The 20,661-nt window shown below is 35.4% G+C and overlaps 1 protein-coding gene across 20 annotated transcripts in view; it reads right to left on the bottom strand.

Moving 5' to 3' along the window:
- The window catches only part of TRDN (triadin), a 239,662-nt gene that overhangs the window by 11,306 nt on the left and 207,695 nt on the right, over positions 1-20,661 (bottom strand). For 17 of the 20 annotated variants that reach the window (XR_011808384.1, XM_072036042.1, XM_072036055.1 and 14 more), the window contains 7 exons: positions 20,538-20,555; positions 18,066-18,113; positions 17,152-17,172; positions 13,082-13,108; positions 11,988-12,023; positions 11,728-11,772; positions 10,808-10,855 (listed from right to left, as the gene is read on the bottom strand). Coding sequence is in view for 19 of the 20 variants with exons in the window: in XM_072036042.1 (XP_071892143.1) it covers positions 10,808-10,855; positions 11,728-11,772; positions 11,988-12,023; positions 13,082-13,108; positions 17,152-17,172; positions 18,066-18,113; positions 20,538-20,555 (243 nt within the window). In the remaining variant the exon portion in view is untranslated. The remainder of the gene's footprint in view (positions 1-10,807; positions 10,856-11,727; positions 11,773-11,987; positions 12,024-13,081; positions 13,109-17,151; positions 17,173-18,065; positions 18,114-20,537; positions 20,556-20,661) is intronic. The other 3 variants (XM_072036041.1, XM_072036053.1, XM_072036054.1) reach the window with 1 other exon arrangement.

Genomic DNA, 20,661 nt, shown 5'->3' with positions numbered 1-20,661 from the left:
TGGGAGTTTCATGTAAGGAATTATAGTACAATCAAATAAATGAATGTATTATTTGTAGTCTTTTTAAAAATTAATCTTAAAAGGAAAAAAAGAAAAGGAGAAATTCAGAGAGGAATAAAATTTTCTAATCCTAAATAACACAAATGTGTTACATTTTTACATTTTACAATGGTTAAAGTCCCATTTCAACAAGGCTCAAATAGCTGTTTTTAAGGCATGCCACCAAATAAAATATTCATTAAAAAGCGATAGCTTTAAGCAATAGCAGCTTGGTTATTAGGGGAAAATTACAGAGAATGTGTGAGAAAAAATTTATTATTATTGTTTTCTAGTTTGAATCAAATTTCTTCACTTAGAGGTTTTTCTAATAGAATTCAACAAATCACAAAATTTCGGGTAATTATAGCATTAAAAGCAACTAATTAACAAGCAATACTAAATAAGAGGAAACATTAACAATTGTTAACTTATTTCTTTCTGATTGTTTCTGAGGAATGCACATACAGTGTGTTGGTTCAGCATTTAAAACTGAACCGCACATGAGCAATAAAAATTTGCTCCAATGACTGGAGAGCTGAACTTGTTTTCACTTAATAAAATATAAGGAAGAGAAGCATGTATTTTCCCCCTTGTTGTGCTGTGTTCTTTGTCAAAAAATTTGGGCTCTTTCCCTCAATATTTCAGTAAAATTGCACTCTGGTAAGCTGACCAGAGAAAGCATGGGGGCAGACGAAGAAGGTAAGTGGTGTGGAATCCTTGCTAAATATCACAGTTTACTGCCTTCACATTTTCTAAAACAATATGTAAGTCTTTGTGCTTAGCTGCACTGTGTAAATGCCATTTAATTAAATCCCATATTCACATTTCTCTGAATAGCAAAGCTGAATGCTAAGGGCCTATGCAGAAGAGCAAATATTCTTTCTTAAATTCAAAATATGGCTCATGTTTAGATAGCAGCTGTTCCAAACAACATGGATTACTTCAAAAATTGGACTTGTCTTTTTGGATGAATCTTTTTAACTCCTTTCTTATTACAAAGAAATAACTATTTAATTATAATAATTATTAATATTTGTTATTATTAAGAAGGCTTTACAGTCATGCTATTTATGTTTGCAGAAATTAGAGTGCTTAATGGGAAGGTGAAGAGAGGAAAAAAGAAGAAAATCTTTCTTATGTACCTTATATATCTGCAAGAAATACTAACACTCTAAATCAAATGACATTTTTTTTAACACTGTGAAGTTGTGCCATGAAGTTAATTCTTTCACATCTTATTTTGTATCTTGAATAACAAAAGAAAATGAATGGTCAGAAAGTTGCTCTCAAAACTACTTTCAAAAGTGTCTGTCTGAAATATAATGCAAATAATTGCTCATCTTTGCAAACACCAATCAGCTATTCTTATCCATTTAGTAGGTGGTCTGTCAAATAATAAGTTATTTAATAAAAATAAATATTAATGGTATCTGAGTAGCAGAGTTAAATACTAGCAACAACAGTGTTATTACAGCCATGATTACTCAGATTGCATGCTCTTCTCAACAGCTCTTTTTCAAGCATTCTGGGACTGCAGTACCAGCACGGCAGCACACTCATGCTTCTGTGGAAAGAAATGCCCTGGTCTCTTGGAAACATCCTCATTCAGACAAAATTTGAAAGCAGCAGGGGAGTAATAGAGGATAAGTAGAGAAAATTCAGCAAGAAACATTTTACTCATTACTCATTAGCATGAGTGCATAAGAACAAAATGAATTTTAACACTTGCTGATGCTCTAAGTATTTGTGGAACATTACTCTGACTATGGGAGATGGTTGCATGATTCTCTTGCACTGCAAATAGTATGAGCATACAGAATATGAGCTTAACAGTCATGCCATATACACTTCTTTAAACTACTGTGAGCAACATTGTACCAGAAGTTATCTGGAAAAAATTCCCTGCCATTTAAAGGCCAGGAAAAAAGAAAAAAAAAATAAATGTTGCAATACCCTGAAAGACTAATTAATGAAGGGAAAAGTGAAATACAAAACCCCACTCAACTCTGGAATCTCCACCCATGGCATAACAAGGTAATATGCTTTGATGTCCAGGGTTTGCTGAGCATCAAGATTGCTAACAAGCAGCTGTTCCATGTTGCTAGTAAATGGAGGAGGTAAAATAGTTATACATTGAAAGACTAACGGCACTTCCTCTAAAACTGAGCACTCAACAGTGAGCAAAAAGACACAGAATGTTGTTCCATTCCTTATGAGTCTCTGTGGTCCCAACTCACTCAGGAAAATTGTTAAATATATAAAAGAAAATAGTCTTTATCAATATTTAATCAATGGGACAAAAATAATATCAGTATAAAGTCATTAATGTATGTCTTTAATACCACTTTCTTGGTGTCAAACATGTAACTGTATGAAATCAATAGCACTGGAAGGTCACTTCTTGTAATATTTTACTTTATTAGAGGGGAAAAAAAAAAAAAAAGAGTAAAAAATATAGAATATCCTAAGACCAGAGCTGCTTAAAAACTGTTAACATTTGCTACTTATCAAAGTCACTGCTCTTTTGAAAGCATGATAACAAAGCTCCAAGAATTAGGTCTTTATTATAACAAAACTGATGTCCAGAATAAAAGATGAAACTTAATATTTGTACTTTGAAGTCAAATATGACAGGTGACAATTGATGTCCATTTAAGGATGCAAAAAAATCTTTATTTTGCCAATTGGCTCTTGCACTGTCTAGTACAAAAGATTTATGGAGAAATAAATATCACAGATTTGGCTAGCACAGAGTTAATTTTGTTTGCAGAGCTTCACATAATGCTGTGTTTTGGAGTTCTGATGAAAATAGTGGTGATAACACACCAATGTTTTTAGTTGTTGTAGAGCAGTGTTTACACAGAGCCAAGGACTTTTGCTTCTTGTGCTGCCCAGCCAATGAAAAAGCTGGGGGCACAGCAGAAGCTGGGAGGGGACACAGCCAGAACAGCTGGCCCAGCCTGACCAGAGATATTCCATATCATATGGTATCATACTCAGCAGTAAACAATGGGGTAAAGAAGGAGGAGAGGGGTGAACATTCATGATGATGGCATTTGTCTTCCCAAGAAACTGTTAAATGTGATAAAGCCTCCTTTTCTTGAAGTGACTGAACACTTGTGTGCTGATGAGAAGTAGTGAATAGATTCCTTGTTTTGCTTTGCTTGCACACAAAGCTTTTGTTTGACCTAGTAAACTGTCTTAATCTCAACCCATGCGTTCTCACATTTTAACCTTTCTGATTCTTTTCTCCATCCCACCTGGGAAGAGTGAGTGAGCATCTGCATGGGGCTGAGTTGCCTGTTGGTGCTAAACCATAATAATAAGCTATGTTTTTACAGAAAAGTGTTGTGTTCCATGTTATGGTCACTGCTCACAAACCACATAGCTCTCATGTAAATAGGTGAATCTCCCCAAAGTATGGCATTCCCCTCAAATTTAGTAAAAATTCTTTTTGGTAGATAATAAACACATGCAAGATGTAAGAGTACAACATGTAACACAGACTCTTCCAACAAAACATAGCAATGATCAGATTGCACAGTGAAAGTAATGTTCTTTACAATTTTGTTAGCATTAAGCTTTCAAGGGAGTCTGGTTAATGTTATTTCTTTTACTAGCAAAAGACAGGGGCAGACTAATGAATCCATCACAGAACGATATTTAAGAATGTCCCAAAATTCATGGAGTCCTGGTTCAAAGTCTATTAAAATCGGTTGGATTTTTTCATAGTCTGCTGTGTTGTTTACATAAGACAATAGTGATATTTGGTAGTCAGCAATATAGAATTGGATTTTATCACTATCATTACTGCAGTAATGGTAAACTTCCAGCTAACCCCATAATTGTGTGGGACTTGATGCTCCAACTGGATGCTTACAAGTCTATGGAACCTGACTGGATTCACCCCAAGGTGCTCAGAGACTTGGCTGACGTCATTGTGAGACCTCTATCAAAAAATAAAAACAATAAATAAATAAATAAATAAATAGCTGGCATACATCTAGATAAATGCATAATATAATGGGTGAACAATTGGCAGATGAATTGGGCTCGAATGGTAAAAGTGGTTACATCAGGTTGATGGCCAGTCACTAGTGGGGTTTCGCACAGCTCCTTTTTATGTCCAGTTCTCTTTAAAGTTTTCATAAATGACTTGGATATAGAACTTGAAGGAATACTTAGTAAGTCTGCAATGATGGTACACTGAGAGGAGTGGTTGACTGCCTCAAGGGTAGAGAGGCCCAGCAGAGAGATGCAAATTAGAGAGCTGGGCAATCACCAACAATATGAAGTTTAACAAGTGCCAGCTTCTGCACCTGGGAAGGGATGAAACTGGATATATATACAAACTGGGGAATGAGAGGCTGGAAAGCAGCCCTGCGAAAAGGGATCTGGGGGGTTTGGTCAACAAACAGTTCTTATTCATGAGTCAGCAGTGTTCCCTGACAGCCAAAAGGGCCAACTGGACCTCTGCATATCCTGGGGTGCATCAGTCACTGCATTGCTAGACAGTCAAGGGAGGGAATTGTTTCACGCTGCACTGTTCAGCGTTACCTCAAGTACTGTGTGCAGCTTTGGGCACCACAGTATAAGAAGGACATAAAACTATTAAAACATTTCCAAAGGAGGACTACAAAGATGGTGAAGAGTATAGAGGGCAAGACATATGAGGAGTGGCTGAAGTCACTTGGTTTGTTCTGTCTGAAGAGCAGGCTGAAGGGAGGCCTCATGGCAGCCTGCAGCTCCCTCACGAGGGGAGTGGAGGGGCAGGCACTGAGCTCTGCTCTCTGGGGACAGCTACAGGACCTAAGCGAATGGCATAGAGCTGGGAAAGGGGAGGGTCAGGCTGGGTGTTAGGAAAAGGTTCTTCACTGAGAGGGTGGTTGGGCACTGGGACAGGCTCCCCAGGGAAGTGGGAAGCACCAAGCCTACTGGAGTTCAAGAAGCATCTGGACAATGCTGTCAGAAATATTGCCTGATTTTTTGGGTGGTCCTGTGCAGAAGCAGTAGATGGACTTAATGATATTTGTTGGCCCCTTCCAACTCAGGATATCCTATGGTTCTACCATTATTTTATGCCACTAAAAATGTAGGAAAGAGATGGTGACAAACTTCTACAGACATACAACCCTGATAGTGCCAACATCAGACACTTGAGACGCTGCCTTCAGGATTTAGCTCTAGCCACATGAAAGAGTGAATTCAGATTTTGGAGGGGTGAGTAATACATTGGAGAAGTTTCCGTCTCATTGACCATGGAACTTGTGTGAATATGTACATATATCAGTGCTTCAAGTGAGGATGCATATCTGTGTGCTCCTTACAATGAAAGATGAAGCTATATTAGAGTGTCTTCCTCACCCTGAATTCACACAGTTCCAGGAAAAGGGAAAAAAAAACAGAAAGAAAGAAACTGTATGAGCTCAATTGTCTGGCTTCTTTAAGATATTTCACGGTATCTGCTGACAGTTTTGTTCTCACTAATTAAGAATTGCTCCAAATAATTATGATTTGTCTACTGGAGTTGACTATATTGATGATAGCCTGGAAACACAAACTTACACTCAACATCAGGATACACATTTTTCAGTTAATAATTCAGAAATATTAATTCAAATTCACTTTTAAAATGGATTACTTAGTCTATACAAAAAGTGTTATGTGTGCACTCATTCAGAATTAAAGCAACCCCAGTGAAATTTTCCTCAATTTGATTTCAAAATAGGCTCAACCAGATTAAATCAAGGTCACCTAAGTTGTAAATGTTGTAAATGGCTGCTCAATCATATAGTATTAATAGCTCCTTAACCTTACACCTCTTATTACACCATGTCTCTGGTTAGACAAGCCTGCTGAGAATGTCTCCAACCATTTATTTAAACGTCAGCTTCAGAATGTTGAAATAACTAACACCAGGTTATTGGAAAGATTGGACATGCAGCCTCATCATCATCATCTTAGCAAACCTGAAACATTGAGTCATTCATGGCTTGTCTGTGAAAGGTGTATGCCTGCAGATGCCTGCAGCACAGAGACTGCTCTACACAGACTCTTCAAAGCAGCATTAGTGCACAGCTTGGACTGCTTTCATGTCGTGTGCTTACACTGCAGAGTAGTGAGCACACTGGAAAATTTTATTTCATGAGAGGACTTTCATAGACACAGTTCTTGTAAATGAATGAGCACTGAAATTATACAAAAAATTTTGAAACTCCTCAAGTTGCTTGTCCCTTCTATTATCTTCCAGCCAATGGTACACATTTATGTCCAGGAAACATAATATTAATATTAGTGATTTGTGGCTGAATTCTGGTGAGAAAATAAAATAAAAATAATAATAATAGTAAAGATGAATCTGTAATGTTATTTCAAGGATGTTAGTACTGTTTTCATTATTACCCTCAGAGATACAGCTGTTACTGTTAATGGTTCCTTTATTGGTCTATGTTTCTCTTTTGAGAGAGGACTTAGTTAATATATGTTCAAAATTTTTGTTCAACTTCTCTGATAAAGTTGTATTCAGGACTCTGAGTTTGTGCAGCTGGAGTTCTGAAAGAAGCTAGTGACAGAATACCAGAACCAACATGCCTCTGAGATATACAGACTATCTGGATGACAAACAGAGTAGAAAATACATTATTTGCAGTTAATCAAAATGATGAGTTTCTCAACAATTGATGAAAGGTACCTATCTTGCAATGATGAAGTCTTTCCTTTCTCTTTTGATTATTGTGTGTTGTGTTAATAGTAGTTCATTGCTTGTATTCTATAGAACAGGGCCAATGTATTTGTGCTTAATGATATTAACAGAGACTGCAGCTTCAGAGTGGTGAAATAAAATATACTCCAAATACATAAATTCTTCAAATTAATCATAATGAAGGGAAAAAAAATAAGTAGTCTCATTCAATAATGAGTGAAAAAAATCTTATATATGGCACTGCTGTTTATGTCCCCTCAGCATTGAGAAAACATCCTTGAAGGTCTCATAAAATGGCTCTCACATTAAATAGTTCAGATTCTGTTTTTTCAAATTTGCTAATCATCTTTGCATTGGAAAATATATTACAGGAAGACAAAAAGTGCAACTAAATTAAACAATTTTATGGTAACAAACCAATTACCACATGCTAGTACAGACATATATTCCTTCTTTTTTTTTTTTTTTTTTTTTTTTTTTCCCTTTCTGGAAAACATCTGAGAAACCATGTTTCTCTCTATCACTGCAGCACTGCAGAAGCAGAGGATAAATCTAGTCAATAAATGCTTTCTTCATAGACATGCTAGTATAGTATATTCAAATAAAGGATGTTCCGACTCCCTTTAACAATGATTTTACTTTTCAATGAGGTACAACTTCTTTAATGACAGAGTAAGAATAGAAGTTCTCATGTCTAAGAAATTGTAAACCTCTTAACAGATTATGAGAGTAGATGCATGAATTATCTAAGACTATATATGACACAGGATGCCAGGGAACTTATCATGACTAATTTGATTTTTATTTACCTTGAAAACCATCCACACATTTATGTAATTCAACCTGTTTATATGGGATCAGTATCAATCTCATTATTTCTTATTTTTTAAACTCTTCCAGTGGCCTCTCTTATTTTTGCCACACTTGCACATCTGTGAGCTAAGATAACAGCACAGAAAAATGTCAATCTCATTAGTTAACAGTATGACAAATGCAAGACACAGTGTTACCTGAGCTTTCAGCCACAAGGACAGTTGTATCATAATAGCAATAAATGTAATCAACTTCTGGTTACTTTAAATTTTCATACTCTGGTGTGAGCATTAAAAAAAAAAAAAAAAGTGGGACTTATTGAAAAGTATATAATTGTTCATATAAAACGTATGGAAGACAACTCTCACCAAAAAGCTGAAATTGGACACTTCTCAAATTTTACTTCCAGAGTCTGCTTGTGAATATATTTGATATAAGGCAGAAGAAAACAACAACAACAACAACAAAACCACTAATCCAATAATTCCTGTTTCTTGCGTGCTTAAGTTTCAGCCTGAACACAGATGTCAATTTTGATATTTAGGACAGGAGAAAGAAGGGGAAAGGATTTTAGGTAATTGCTTGCATCTCTACATGGGAGTGAAATTTAGTGTCTACTGAACACACCACCATTGCTTATATGAAAGGTATGTACCTGCTTAAAATTCTGTCTAAATGTAGAACTTTCTAAAGTCAAAGACATATACAGCTTTTAAAATTGCTTATTTCTCTTTATGTGATTGCTTTTTAATACCAGGAAATGGTTGAAGGATTTGTGATCAAAATATAAGTCTATGTGAATCGAATCTATTCAGCTTTTGAAAGTCAAAAGAAGATTTACTATTTAAATTTTTAGATTAGCTCAGAATGTATAAATCCTTTTCTACTTCTATATATCAACAGAAAGTATTACTATTCACTGCAATGTAATGCACTGACTTCATCTTCAAATAACACAGGAAAAAGAAATCAAGTTCCAACACAAGTGTACCTAACCTAGGATTTGGTTTCAACTTTTAAATTCTCAAATTGAGTAGATACCAAAGAATAACATTCACAGGGAAAAATCACTTTGATGTTCTGGAAACATTTCATACACTTACAGAAAACTAACTCATTCTATTTAGTAGACAAATAATAGATTGAAAATACTTACATAAAATTCTGTTTGCAAAGGCTCTGTTTGCACAGAGCTGTTTTGATCTAGGAAACATCTAGTCAAGAGTAATTGCACAATGATAATGTGCAATTAAATTAACCAAGCACAACAATTACTGCAAATGAAACATAGGCAACACAGTTTTTGAATGATACAAGATTTACAAGAATACAGGGTGCAGGAGACAGTGCAGTGGCCAACAAGTTTTAGTACATTCCTATTTTACACTGAATTTGGAATTTAGCTGTATAAGAAAATTCTTTTTTTTTTTTTTTTCTCCTGGCAAAATCTTTACTTTTATTCACTTGTTATTTATTATGAGTAGTAGTATATATTACTCCTCAAGAAGGAAATTTTAAAGGTACAGGAGCAGGCCATGCCTGTGTCCCATAAGGCGAGCCAGAGAGGAGGAAGACTGGCATGGATGAACCGGAAACATTTATTGAGACTCCGGGAGAAAAAGATAATCTACATCTGCTAGAAGAAAGGACAGGCTACTTGGGGCAACTACAAGGAAGTTACTAAGATATGCAGAGAGAAAGTTAGAAAGGCAAAAGCCCATTTTGGAATCAGATTGGCCACCGCAGTAAAAGAGAACAAGAAATCCTTTTACAAATTTATTAACATAAGATAGTTAAGATAGGATAAGAATAAGGCTGAGGTTCTCAATGCCTTCTTTACATCTGTCTTTAATAGTCAGATCAGTTATCCTCAGGGTACTTTACTCCCTCATCTGGACATCCCCTATGATTCAGGTAGAGAATCCCTCCCTGTAATCCAGGAAGAGACAGTTAGAGACCTGCTCCTCTATCTGGATTGTCACAAGTCCATGGAACCAGATGAGTTCCACCCTAGGGTGCTGAGGGAGCTGGCAGAGGTAATTGCTAAACCACTTTCCACCATCTATCAGCATTCCTGGTTATCTGGAGAGGTCCCAGGGGACTGGAGGTTTGCCGATGTGACTCCCATCTACAATAAGGGCCGTAAGGAGGACATGGGGAACTACAGGCCTGTCAGCCTGACCTTGGTTCCAGGGGACATTATGGAGCAAATCATATACAAGTATTTTCATAAAGTACACATGCTAACTGCTAACATTTGGGTGCTTGATCTTAATATTTCATTCACAGTTTCATTTCCCTGATGTCTGATTGTTCTGTACATGGTTTTCATTCAACTATCATTTTTTAATGATTATTTAAATATTTTAAGCTTACGCACATATATACATATCTGCACACATAGATACTTATATATACACATGCATCACATATTTAAACATCATGTATATAGGATCCTAAAATATTTTACCTATAATAAACAAGATCAAAAAAACAACAACACAGCACACAAAAAAACCAACACCCATACAACAAAGCAGTCTGAATGACTTGAAGTAAATTTTTTTCCTCAGTTAAGACAACGAAGTTGTGTTTTGTTGTCTATGTTAATATTTAGTTCATATTTTGTTGGTAAACCAGTTACACCTTACAGGTGAGATTAAAGACTTACATCCTTGTCTAGCATGAAACATACAAGGAATATTAATTTTATCATAAATTAGGAAAAACATTGAGCTAATGGATAATGCAATGTGGGGAGATGTACTCCTCAGACTCCCTACTCTTATTTATCTTTTTGTGAGAGAATGAAGGCCTGAGTGAGGTGAGACAATATTTATTTTTGTGAGAGAAAATAAACTGAACATATTCCTTCTTACATGGTTTTGTTATGGAACAGATTTTCTATGAGGAGCATATGCTTATTTTAAATAATGCACTGTCAAATTAATTATATGCTACTTGGTTTATAACATAATGAACTGAGTTTAGGAAGGTGATAAAGCAATACCATCTGAGCACAACATTCTCCACAAGAGTAATATTTATGAGTTTGATTTGCTTGGCTTGCCTCACATCATGTCCCCTTGACTTGAATGAGAGATATGAAAAGACTGTAAGAGTGACAACCCTAACAACAACAGCAACAGCAACAACAACAATAATAAAATGAAGATATTGGAAAGGAAAACAAAATTCCTTTCCAAAAAAAAAAAAAAAAAAAAAAAAGAATAAAAAAGGAAAATTGTTTACCTGATGTCAGGTTGTGATGTCGTGGAACTTCTTTTACTGGTGGAACACCTAAAGAATGAAACATTGATAAATTAATCTTCTCTTTCAGAAACCTTATGTCTAGTAACCCCTTAGAAGCAAATCGCTTCTAGAGACTAGTTCAATAAATGTGCACCAGTACACAACTGTTGTCCTTTGAAGTTCCAGGACTTCAGTATACAATATTTATATACAAGTGGTATAAGCAAGTGGCATTCACAAGTATCAACATTCATAGCATGTAGTTGCTTTTGAGGACTTACTTGTGCATGTCTGGCTTCAAATCTGCACTTCTGTGAGAAACTCAGTCTTTAACCAATGTAGAGAGGTTTTTGTCTTAGACATTTTTGTCTTAGACCATTAACATACCAGTCTGATATTACTACTGATTATCTTCAGAGGTGTAGCAGAAACCATTTCTTTGCATATTACTGTACAATCAAGGCAGTGCTTTGTCCAACAGGTTAGTAGGAATATAGCTGACCCTGAAGTCACCATACAGTGTCTCTTATTATCAATGTAGTTATTCTACAGTATGAAGCTCATGATCTAAAGCATCACATAAACTATGGAAATGAACTTTGTACCACCTCACCAAGGAGCATTGTGACAGACCAGGTGGGGACTTGTAACCCATTCAACAGTGGACCTTGTGGTGGAGGATCCTGCTAACGATGTGCCAGATTTGGGGTCATAGGTGGGGTAGCACTGCAGCTAGATTGGATGTGCAGCTGTAATCCTTGACACCAACAGTCGGAGCTATCAGACATTAAATGACTGGGGATTTATGCATAATTTCACCATTTTGGTGTACTTGTATATATTTAGAAATGCTAACAAAGCCACTCTTTCCGATCCCATAAAAAAGCTAATGTTTGCTGAGATTTTCATCGTTGTATTACCTTTGTGTTTTTCTTCTTTCAGATGTTTCTTCTCAGTTGTTTTTTCTATCAAGAAAAAATAAAGGTAATATGGGTCAAGGTTGGTAAATTGACTGAATTCTTAATAGATCATTACCTAGGCTTTTCAAGTAAAATACTTTGAAAATTAACGCAGATCTTTTAGGAGTTATTTCATATAGAAATACATATAAAATTGTAGTCTGAAACTATTTTTATTGTGATCTTCTACATATATATGCACACACAGAGTAACTGCCTACCTTCTTTGTCCTTAGAAGTCTTTGTTTTTTTCAGGGCTAGAAAGATTTGCAAGGAAACAACATTAAGTGACAGTTAGCAGAAATATGAGTTTACGACAATAAGCACATTGCACAAAGCCAATCTTCCCGGATTTTCCTGGAATAATAACTGAGCTAAATGTGTCTCATGGCATGTATACAATATATCTTTGTTACAATTGTGGCTGCTACCCCAGTGGCAGTAGCAGTAGCAGTTCTGGGCTTTCTGTACAGTCTTTGGAAACAGACCAAATATTGCTGTTTGTAGAGAAGTTTGGAAACTCCTGATAGAGACTTTGGAATTCTGAAATTCCTTAACTTGTGCAAAAACTGCCAAACTGTTCATTGCCAAAATGCACCACAGAAGGATCCCATTGCCTACTGCCTGCTCTTTAGTCTATTTCCCTCAGTAAACTCAATTGTCTGAAACAAACAACAGGATGTGGAGGTAGATGGACTAGAACTACCAGATATGACCATTCTGAAGCCCTGCAGCAATAGATTCTGATTTGTGTGATTTCTTTACCTTTTCTCAAACTGTACCTTCACTTAGAACTTTTTTTTTCTTCTTTTTGTCATCCTTATCCTCAGCCCCCAAACACAGGTGTTTGGTCGGTGACTCCATTCAACGAGGCAGATTGAAATTAAGTAAGGTGTATTGCTGCAGGCGCCTGAGCCTATTTCAGTATTCCCTACTGACCATAGCAGAAAACTGGCAGGCTGCCTTCAAAACATTCATTTTCACTTCATATGATCCAAGTAGTTATAACAATGCTTTGTTCAATGTCTACTGGTGCCTGTGTTATCTGATTAACATTAGCTTGCCCGGTGCTGATCACTTGTGTCTAGCTCACCAAAAACATGCTACAGAAGATAAACAGTGAAACTAAGATAAAATAATCAGCTGATAAAAACAGTCTTTGACTGGCAGAGAGCTGAGCAACTGCAATACTCTTAGTTTACCTGCTCTGGTTTACATCGGCATAGTACATTGCTGATGAATGTTATGTGTTCTTCAGTACTGGTATGTTCATTAAATATTTCCACAAGACATAGCAGAGAATTTTGATATTTACCTGTTATTGGAATTTCACCTGTTGGCTCTTCATGAAAATAATCAGAAATGAAGATGAAGAGGGAAGGAAAAGAATATGAGGATTAGTATCATTTTTTTTTTTTTGAAAGTAATCGTTTAAATAGATTTCCTCTTTCATCTGCTATTTTTCTGCAAGATATTAATTTGAAAATAAATATGCCTTAACAATGGGTCTGTACACAAGATTTCACAGTGAAAGCTGAGTCCTACTCTTTGAAGTACTATAATCCAGCATGTGATGGTTCCTGCAAACGCAAACACTTTGCCAATCAAAGCTTTCAGGCAAGTGAATATTTAAATAGAGTTATTTTTAAACATGCATTCAAGGTTATAGCTGTCTATACTCTTTTCCAAAAAATATATTTAGTTTAATTGTTACCTTTTTTTGCTTATCATCCACACTTCTCAGCCAAAGACTGACACTGACCTTGAATAGATGGCATTCACCTCTGTATAACTTTCTCCTGCACCATCAGTCTGCCTTGCCTTTTTAGAGTAAAAGCTCTTAAAAACTGGAAAAATTTTTGATTACATGTTTGCACAGTACCTAGTACAAAAGAAGCATATTCCTGTGCCATTATAATACCCATAGTAATTCATGACAATTGATCAACACAGTGGTATAGAAATGCTCTGGTATAAACTATCCATACTTTTTTTGAAATCAAAGGAATAAATTATACTGTGATATTGAATCCAAAAATTTTTTACCCCTCACTACTTTGTTAGTCCGTTTTATTTTAGAATGTTATTGTAAGGAAATACTGGCCTCACTAGCCAGGCAGAACATAGAGCTGGATAATAACTGAATATATTCACAAAATAATCCAGGGACTCCTTTGATTAAATTATATTGGTGTTCATTGCTGAGGTTTGGCTTCAGATTAATGTGAGGTTCTACAGCTGATGAGAACCCACACCAAGGAAAAATCTTTAAGTCAGTGCTTTTTCAACAGAAAGACTGAGCAATTAAGTATAGTTTTCACTAACAAACCCCAGGAAACTTTTACTCAGGGCTTGGTTCATAAGGAGACTCATAAATGTCAAGTGCTCAAGAAAAGCACAACAGGAATTCAGCAAAGGCTAGTTTTTCTGCTATTAAATGCTAACATGCTTAAGTCCTTTAATATTTATAGTTAATTTACAGTTATCCAGTCATGCCCACTACTGCTGAAAACTAATACATTGCAGCATCCTGAGTAGTAGATTAATACCTCTTCTCATTTTCAAAAGAAAAAAAAAAATAATTGCCTGAGTTACCAAAAGTGAGAAAGGCGTTCATGCTCTGACTCCCTAACTGAGTGGTTGCCTAACTCTGAGGGACCTGGAGAGGCTAAGTTTTATCTGCATCTTCTAATACTTACATTCAAATTATTACTGTCTACCTCCTGTAGATCCTATTTTAAGGATTGGTCACTGTCTTTACATGGCCTGGCCATGCATATATCCTAATTTGGGATTAATGATTCCCTTAGACAGCAAGGTACTAGAGGACTGATGACCTAAAATGTTAGTTTGACCCTCTGGTGTATACAGTATAGAGGACATTTTCTCCTCCCATCACTTCAAGAAGCTCCCACTTACTCTCATGTCTTTGGGAAACATCAGCCCCAATCATGAAATTTGTTACAGAACTAAATAGGAACAGAGTTTGGCCAATGCAGAGACTTTTATTAAAATATCAGCTTGCATGGTTTTTCTGTTGATTGCACTGTCATTTAAATTTTGGTATTCTTGAATAAGTAAGAAATGCCACTAGTTTTGTCCTCTGATCAAGGTAACTTCTCAGAATTTGAGAGTTTTTAGTGAGTGTACGGGGATTATATTATAAGTTTTATTAAAAATTCAAATCTGATATAGGATCAATTGCTGTCAAAGACTCTCACGTGTGATAAAACAGAAATAATGGAAATATGATCATTTACTAATTCACTCCATTCATTCATGCTGATTCACAAACTACTATAAAAATGTATTTGGTGTTAATGTGGGGACTATTCAGACTCAACCTTGTATTTCTGTTTATAGCTTTTCTCTCATTTAATGATACAAACTCTACCAATTTAAGCTCCATTTACTTCTACAATAAGATTTCACGGGGTATAATGATTGAATAAATTTGGCCCAGGATGAAAGTATGAATTTATTTTACAGTCCTACTTGACCGAAACTACAAAGTCAGTGAGTATTTTGTGTCCATGACAAAATGTGTTCATGCTGTGTTCACATAATAACTATCTTTACATTATTGCAAGCATAGTGTACACCTGGCTGAGAAATATATGAAGCAAAGCTAAACAACTTTAGAAACAAAGAAAGCAGTGGTCCAACTCTTCTTGAAGTGGAAAGAAAGTAGTTTAAAATAGATAGCAGTGATGCTTAAAATCTTGAACTAGATCTGTTCAAGGATGGTTAGTTCAGAATAGGCAGTATAAGTGGAATTACTTTTGTGTATGATTATGGGTCTGCTTGAAACATTTTTTTTCTTTTTCCTTCTCTCTCTCTTTTTTTCTAAAGGTACTGTTAACCTTTATAATCATTTCAAGCATCAGAATATAAGTTCAAGACTGTGGTACAAATATCCCTCTTCAAAGGTCAGGAGAAAATATCTTGGCTGTCCCTTATATGGACAATATGTCAGAGTATTATAGCTCTTGATATAAAAACATTGTGGACAGTGATTTGGGGTAAAATGACCCTTATTGCAGAAAGAATGAGGTATTAGCCACTTAAATCTTTGAAGATTCTCTAATAGAAAAGAGGGCCATCAGCGGGTCTCAGATAAATCAGTGCAGAAGACATATAACGTCAGTGAACAGATCCAGTGAACAAAAGACTGAACAAATATGAATAATGGAATCAAACAGAGGAAAAAATTACCTAACATATTGGCAAAAATTAAAACAAAGCAAACTAAAAACCACAACACCAGCAGCTTCATGGGAAATAATAGTTTTGCAATGGTGACTTGATAACTCAACACTACAGTTCAGGATTGCAGAAGATCCTTCAGTGAAGGCACATTTCAGATGCTTCATGTTCTCCCTTTCCTTTTGGAGCTGGGATTCAGAACAGCACTGTGTCTTCTGACAGGTGCTTAAGAGCAGGTATTCATCTTGTCTAACCTACAGTACCTAACCTGGGAGATTAATTTAGGAAGCTTAATGGAAGTAGCTTGCCTTGCCATGCAGTCAGCTTCTGACATGAAGCAGGAAGACGTGTGTGCCTTATGGGGCTTGATCTTAGTTTTGGGTACTCTTTATAGATTAGTTTGCAGCAGAATAACACATGATTTAGTCTTGATGTGCCAAGCACAAATCAAGAAATAAATCAAAGTTCCTCTCTTAAAGAGACTCTAACTAATTATCTATGAAGATCTATATTTCAACCTGTAAACAAATCAGAGTTAAATGTAAACACTGCCCTTCTGATTCTTGTCTGATCATGATTACTTGCTAAAATAAACATTGATCTCAGTCTTTAGCCATTCAAAAGTCTTACTGATCTTTACAAGGACATTATCCAATGATTTTATTATGCAAGAAATTCCTCCAAATACTTCTTTCTCCTCTTTCATTTTTAAAAATTAAATATAAAATGTATTAAAAAAAGGCCAAAATAAATAAATTCATTAAATAAGTCACTTCCAAACAGTAAAGTAAGTCCTGAAAATATTGTCTAAATCAGTTACACTGCATGCCATTTTGATATTTTTAATAAATGATATATTTACAAAAAGATAAGTGATGTGTCTACACTCATCTAAAATCAACAGAGCATCAATTATGCTACTAGCAGAATTTCCTTTACTTTTATAAACAGCAATTTTTTCAGAATTTGAGAGTTGCAGCTTCACAGCATTAAATTACAAATGTGCGTAGTTTCAATGTGTTCAGCTGTTACTTAGCAGACTGAGTACAATCTAAGAGTACCTGTAGTATAAGCAAGGAAATACCATTATATAACATGACAAAATTACAAAAATGTGAATTGAGACAACATGCATCTGAAAAGCAGGTTTACGTTCCATAGACATGACATGACACATACTTGCAGTTGTTTTCAGTTTGACTGGGAAGAAAAAAGAGGAAAGAAAAATAGTAAGAACAGTGAAATATAGCTGAATGCTTCTATGGTGAAGAATGGCTTTATTTGTTTATTTATCTTTGTTTATTTACCATATATCAAAACATATTTAGTAATCTTAATATAATGAATAACAATCTAATGACATTATAACAGTAGGGATGTTTTTCTCAACACATCATAATAGTTGTACTAGAGTTAAGGATGAATAATACTAACAATAAAAATTTTAATTCTTTACTTATTTTCTTTCACCGAGAAGAGTGGAGATTCATTAAACCTATAACTGATTCACAGTGAAACTGAACTATGCTGCTTCCTATAACTTCAGCAATTTTGTTCTATCTTGTACAAGAGACACTGTATAGGAATTATGATTATGCAGAGACACTTATCATAAACTATAGATATTGCCGAGTTATGATCTGAATAGAGTATATATAACACCTTGCTAGGGAGGAGAATTAAACTGCTGCTGATCCTGAGAAATTGACTCATGCAGAAAGGCTGTGAAGTCCATATAAATACAGATACCAACAAAAAAATAGGAAAATGATTTCATTTAAAATAAACACCTTAGGATAATAGTTCAGATTATTCACTGGCATAACTTATTTAATGTCAATGGAGTTGCAGAAACAGAAACTTAACCTTTGAGATATATATATATATATTCAGAAGATGACAAAGGGCATTGTAAATATGTACTGTGCTACCTTAGCTACGGTATGATATGTCAAGGCAGTTTGATACTGCAAAATACCTCACAAGACCATGATTTTGTTCATTCTGACATTTGTCATATGCAATAGAATTTTACTGTTTGTTTAAATAACACTTTCAAATGTAATGTATGCATAAAATGCAGGAGTGCCTACCTGGTTTTGTAGTTGGAACATCCTTTTCATGCCTGATCGTTTCATGCTCTAGACAAAGGAAACATCATAACAAAATTACTATGTTTCTAAGCTTTGTTTTGCGTCTCTCTTTCTTTTTTTTTTTTACTTTTTTAAAATTATTATTATTTTATTTTTTTTAACTAGGAAGGATTGCATATATATTTTAAATGAAATTTTACACTTTATACCAGGAATAAATGTTAATTTTCTGTTGATTCATGCAATTTGGAAAAAAAAAAAAAAAGGAAAAAAAAGACAAATGTTTAGTTACTAACAGATTATCCTCTAAGGGACCTGCATCAAAACAGTGAAACTCGGTAGTATCGCACAAAGCTTTACACATATGGCTGCAATTAATACTAGTAGGAGTTATATGAAAATATTAAAGAAGTCAGTTAATAGAGATTCTCCTCAATTTCTGAAATGTAATTTATAACCACCTTCCATCTATGTTATTTGAAAGGAGAGTACAAAGCAAACTCAGCAACCATTCATTTGACCTTTATGTTGAGTCAGACATACTTGAGCTGAATTCCCAAAGCCTTGAAGACATTCTATTTTGCATGGATAAATTGTATCTCGCTGTGGAAAATAAGAGAACTAGCACAGCTTTGCAGGCCATGTACCACTCCCTTCCCTCTGAGCCCCTCTCATGCTTTTCAATTTCATAATTATTACAGGAAATGTTGAGACTTTATTTTAGGTTATTGGGGTTATTGGAAATAGAAAAGATGAAAATCTTTGTTAAAAAAAAAAAAAAAGAGGTCTATCTAGCACTAGCACTATATAATTTATACCAAAGACACAACTGCTTAAAAGGAATTGAAAATAATAATACATTCAAACAAACAAACAAACAAACAAAACACCATCAGAACAGACTTCATAGCATAGTAGCAGCTATGCCAAATGCATGCAAATAGGGACCACAATACATTTTAGAACTGAAGAATCAATGGACAGCTATGCCAGCCTTGTTTACAGGCAATGTCCCCCGCAGCTAAAAGTCTGTGTATCAGTTATTTTTTGAGCAACGAGAAGGATGCAAAGGGGGTTATAACATGGAAAATGTTTACCATGTAAGTAGCCCCTGAAAAAAGGGCGATATGCCTCGACCCTTCTGCCATTTGATGAATAATTGAACATCTAGCAACAGCGATTTCAGGTGAAGATATATTCCAAGTAACACTGAGATGAAGACATAACAGTGAATTTCAAATAAGAAACAGTTTTTTGAGGTGTGAATTAAAACTTGCATCTTCGGAGAGTTATATTTTTTTCCCACATCTTTTTTTTTTTTTTTGGTGGTGGAACTGTATGGGGACTGAACTGAGTTCTATTTATTTATTTATTTATTTATTATTATTTTTCAGTTTATCTTTGTATGCTGAAGGTAGTTACATAAATATAGGAAGCTACAGACTGCGTGGTATGTTAATGTTTGGACTATTCTCATTCTTCTTGACTGAGAAAAATGCTAGATGCAGCTACATTAAAAATATTAATATGATTAATATATAGGGAAGGTCTAGGGAAGGTCTAGGGAAGTGATTGTCCCCCTGTACTTGGCTCTGGTGAGGCCGCACCTCAAGTACTGTGTTCAGTTTTGGGCCCCTTGCTACAAGAAGGACATCGAGGTGCTCAAAAGAGTCCAGAGAAGGGCGACGAAGCTGGTGAGGGGTCTGGAGAACAAATCCTGCAAGGAATGGCTGAGGGAGCTGGGTTTGCTCAGCCTGGAGAAGAGGAGGCTCAGGGGTGACCTTATCGCTCTCTATAAGTACATTAAAGGAGGCTGTAGAGAGGTGGGGGTTGGTCTATCCTCCCATGTGCCTAGTGACAGGATGAGGGGGAACAGGCTAAAGTTGCGCCAGGGGTGTTTTAGGTTGGATATTAGGAAGAATTTCTGTACTGAGAGGGTTGTTAGGCTTTGGAATGGGCTGCCCAGGGAAGTGGTGGAGACACCATCCCTGGAGGCCTTTAAAATATGTTTTGATGTTGAACTTAGCAATATGGTTTAGTGGAGGACTTGTTAGTGTTAGGTCAGAGGTTGGACTGGATGATCTTGAGGTCTCTTCCAACCTAGACAATTCTGTGATTAGGATTTTTTTTTTTTTTAAATTCAGATTGAGTATTCATTCAACACAACTAATTCTTAACAGTGATATTTTGAAAGCCTGTCACTCCTGTATTAAATCTTTGTTGAGTTTTGTGATAGGGGAACTGCAGAATAAGTTGACTCCTATACTGAAGCAATTGATTATGTTAAATAGCCTATCAAATAGCAGTGACAAGACAGTATGTTAAATGAAAATAATGTAAGGCATAGGGATACATACACTGTAGTTTTAAGCAAATACATTAAGTTAATATTAAGTCCATATATTAAGTTCAAAAAAAAAATCACACAGTTATGTTACAGGAATTTTTCTGATCAAGGTAGGTACCACATACTTGCTGGTTTTGCCTGGGCTACAGAAGACAAAAGAAGGTAAATTATAATATTTAGATACAAAAAATATATATATTTTTCATATTAAAATATTTTATTTAGTTCAGTTCTTATTTGTTATTAACT

This window comes from Anas platyrhynchos, chromosome 3 (genome assembly GCF_047663525.1).
Source record: "Anas platyrhynchos isolate ZD024472 breed Pekin duck chromosome 3, IASCAAS_PekinDuck_T2T, whole genome shotgun sequence".
NCBI lineage: Eukaryota > Metazoa > Chordata > Aves > Anseriformes > Anatidae > Anas > Anas platyrhynchos.
Note: the sequence above shows the minus strand (reverse complement) of the source record. Positions and strands in the feature narration are given on the sequence as shown.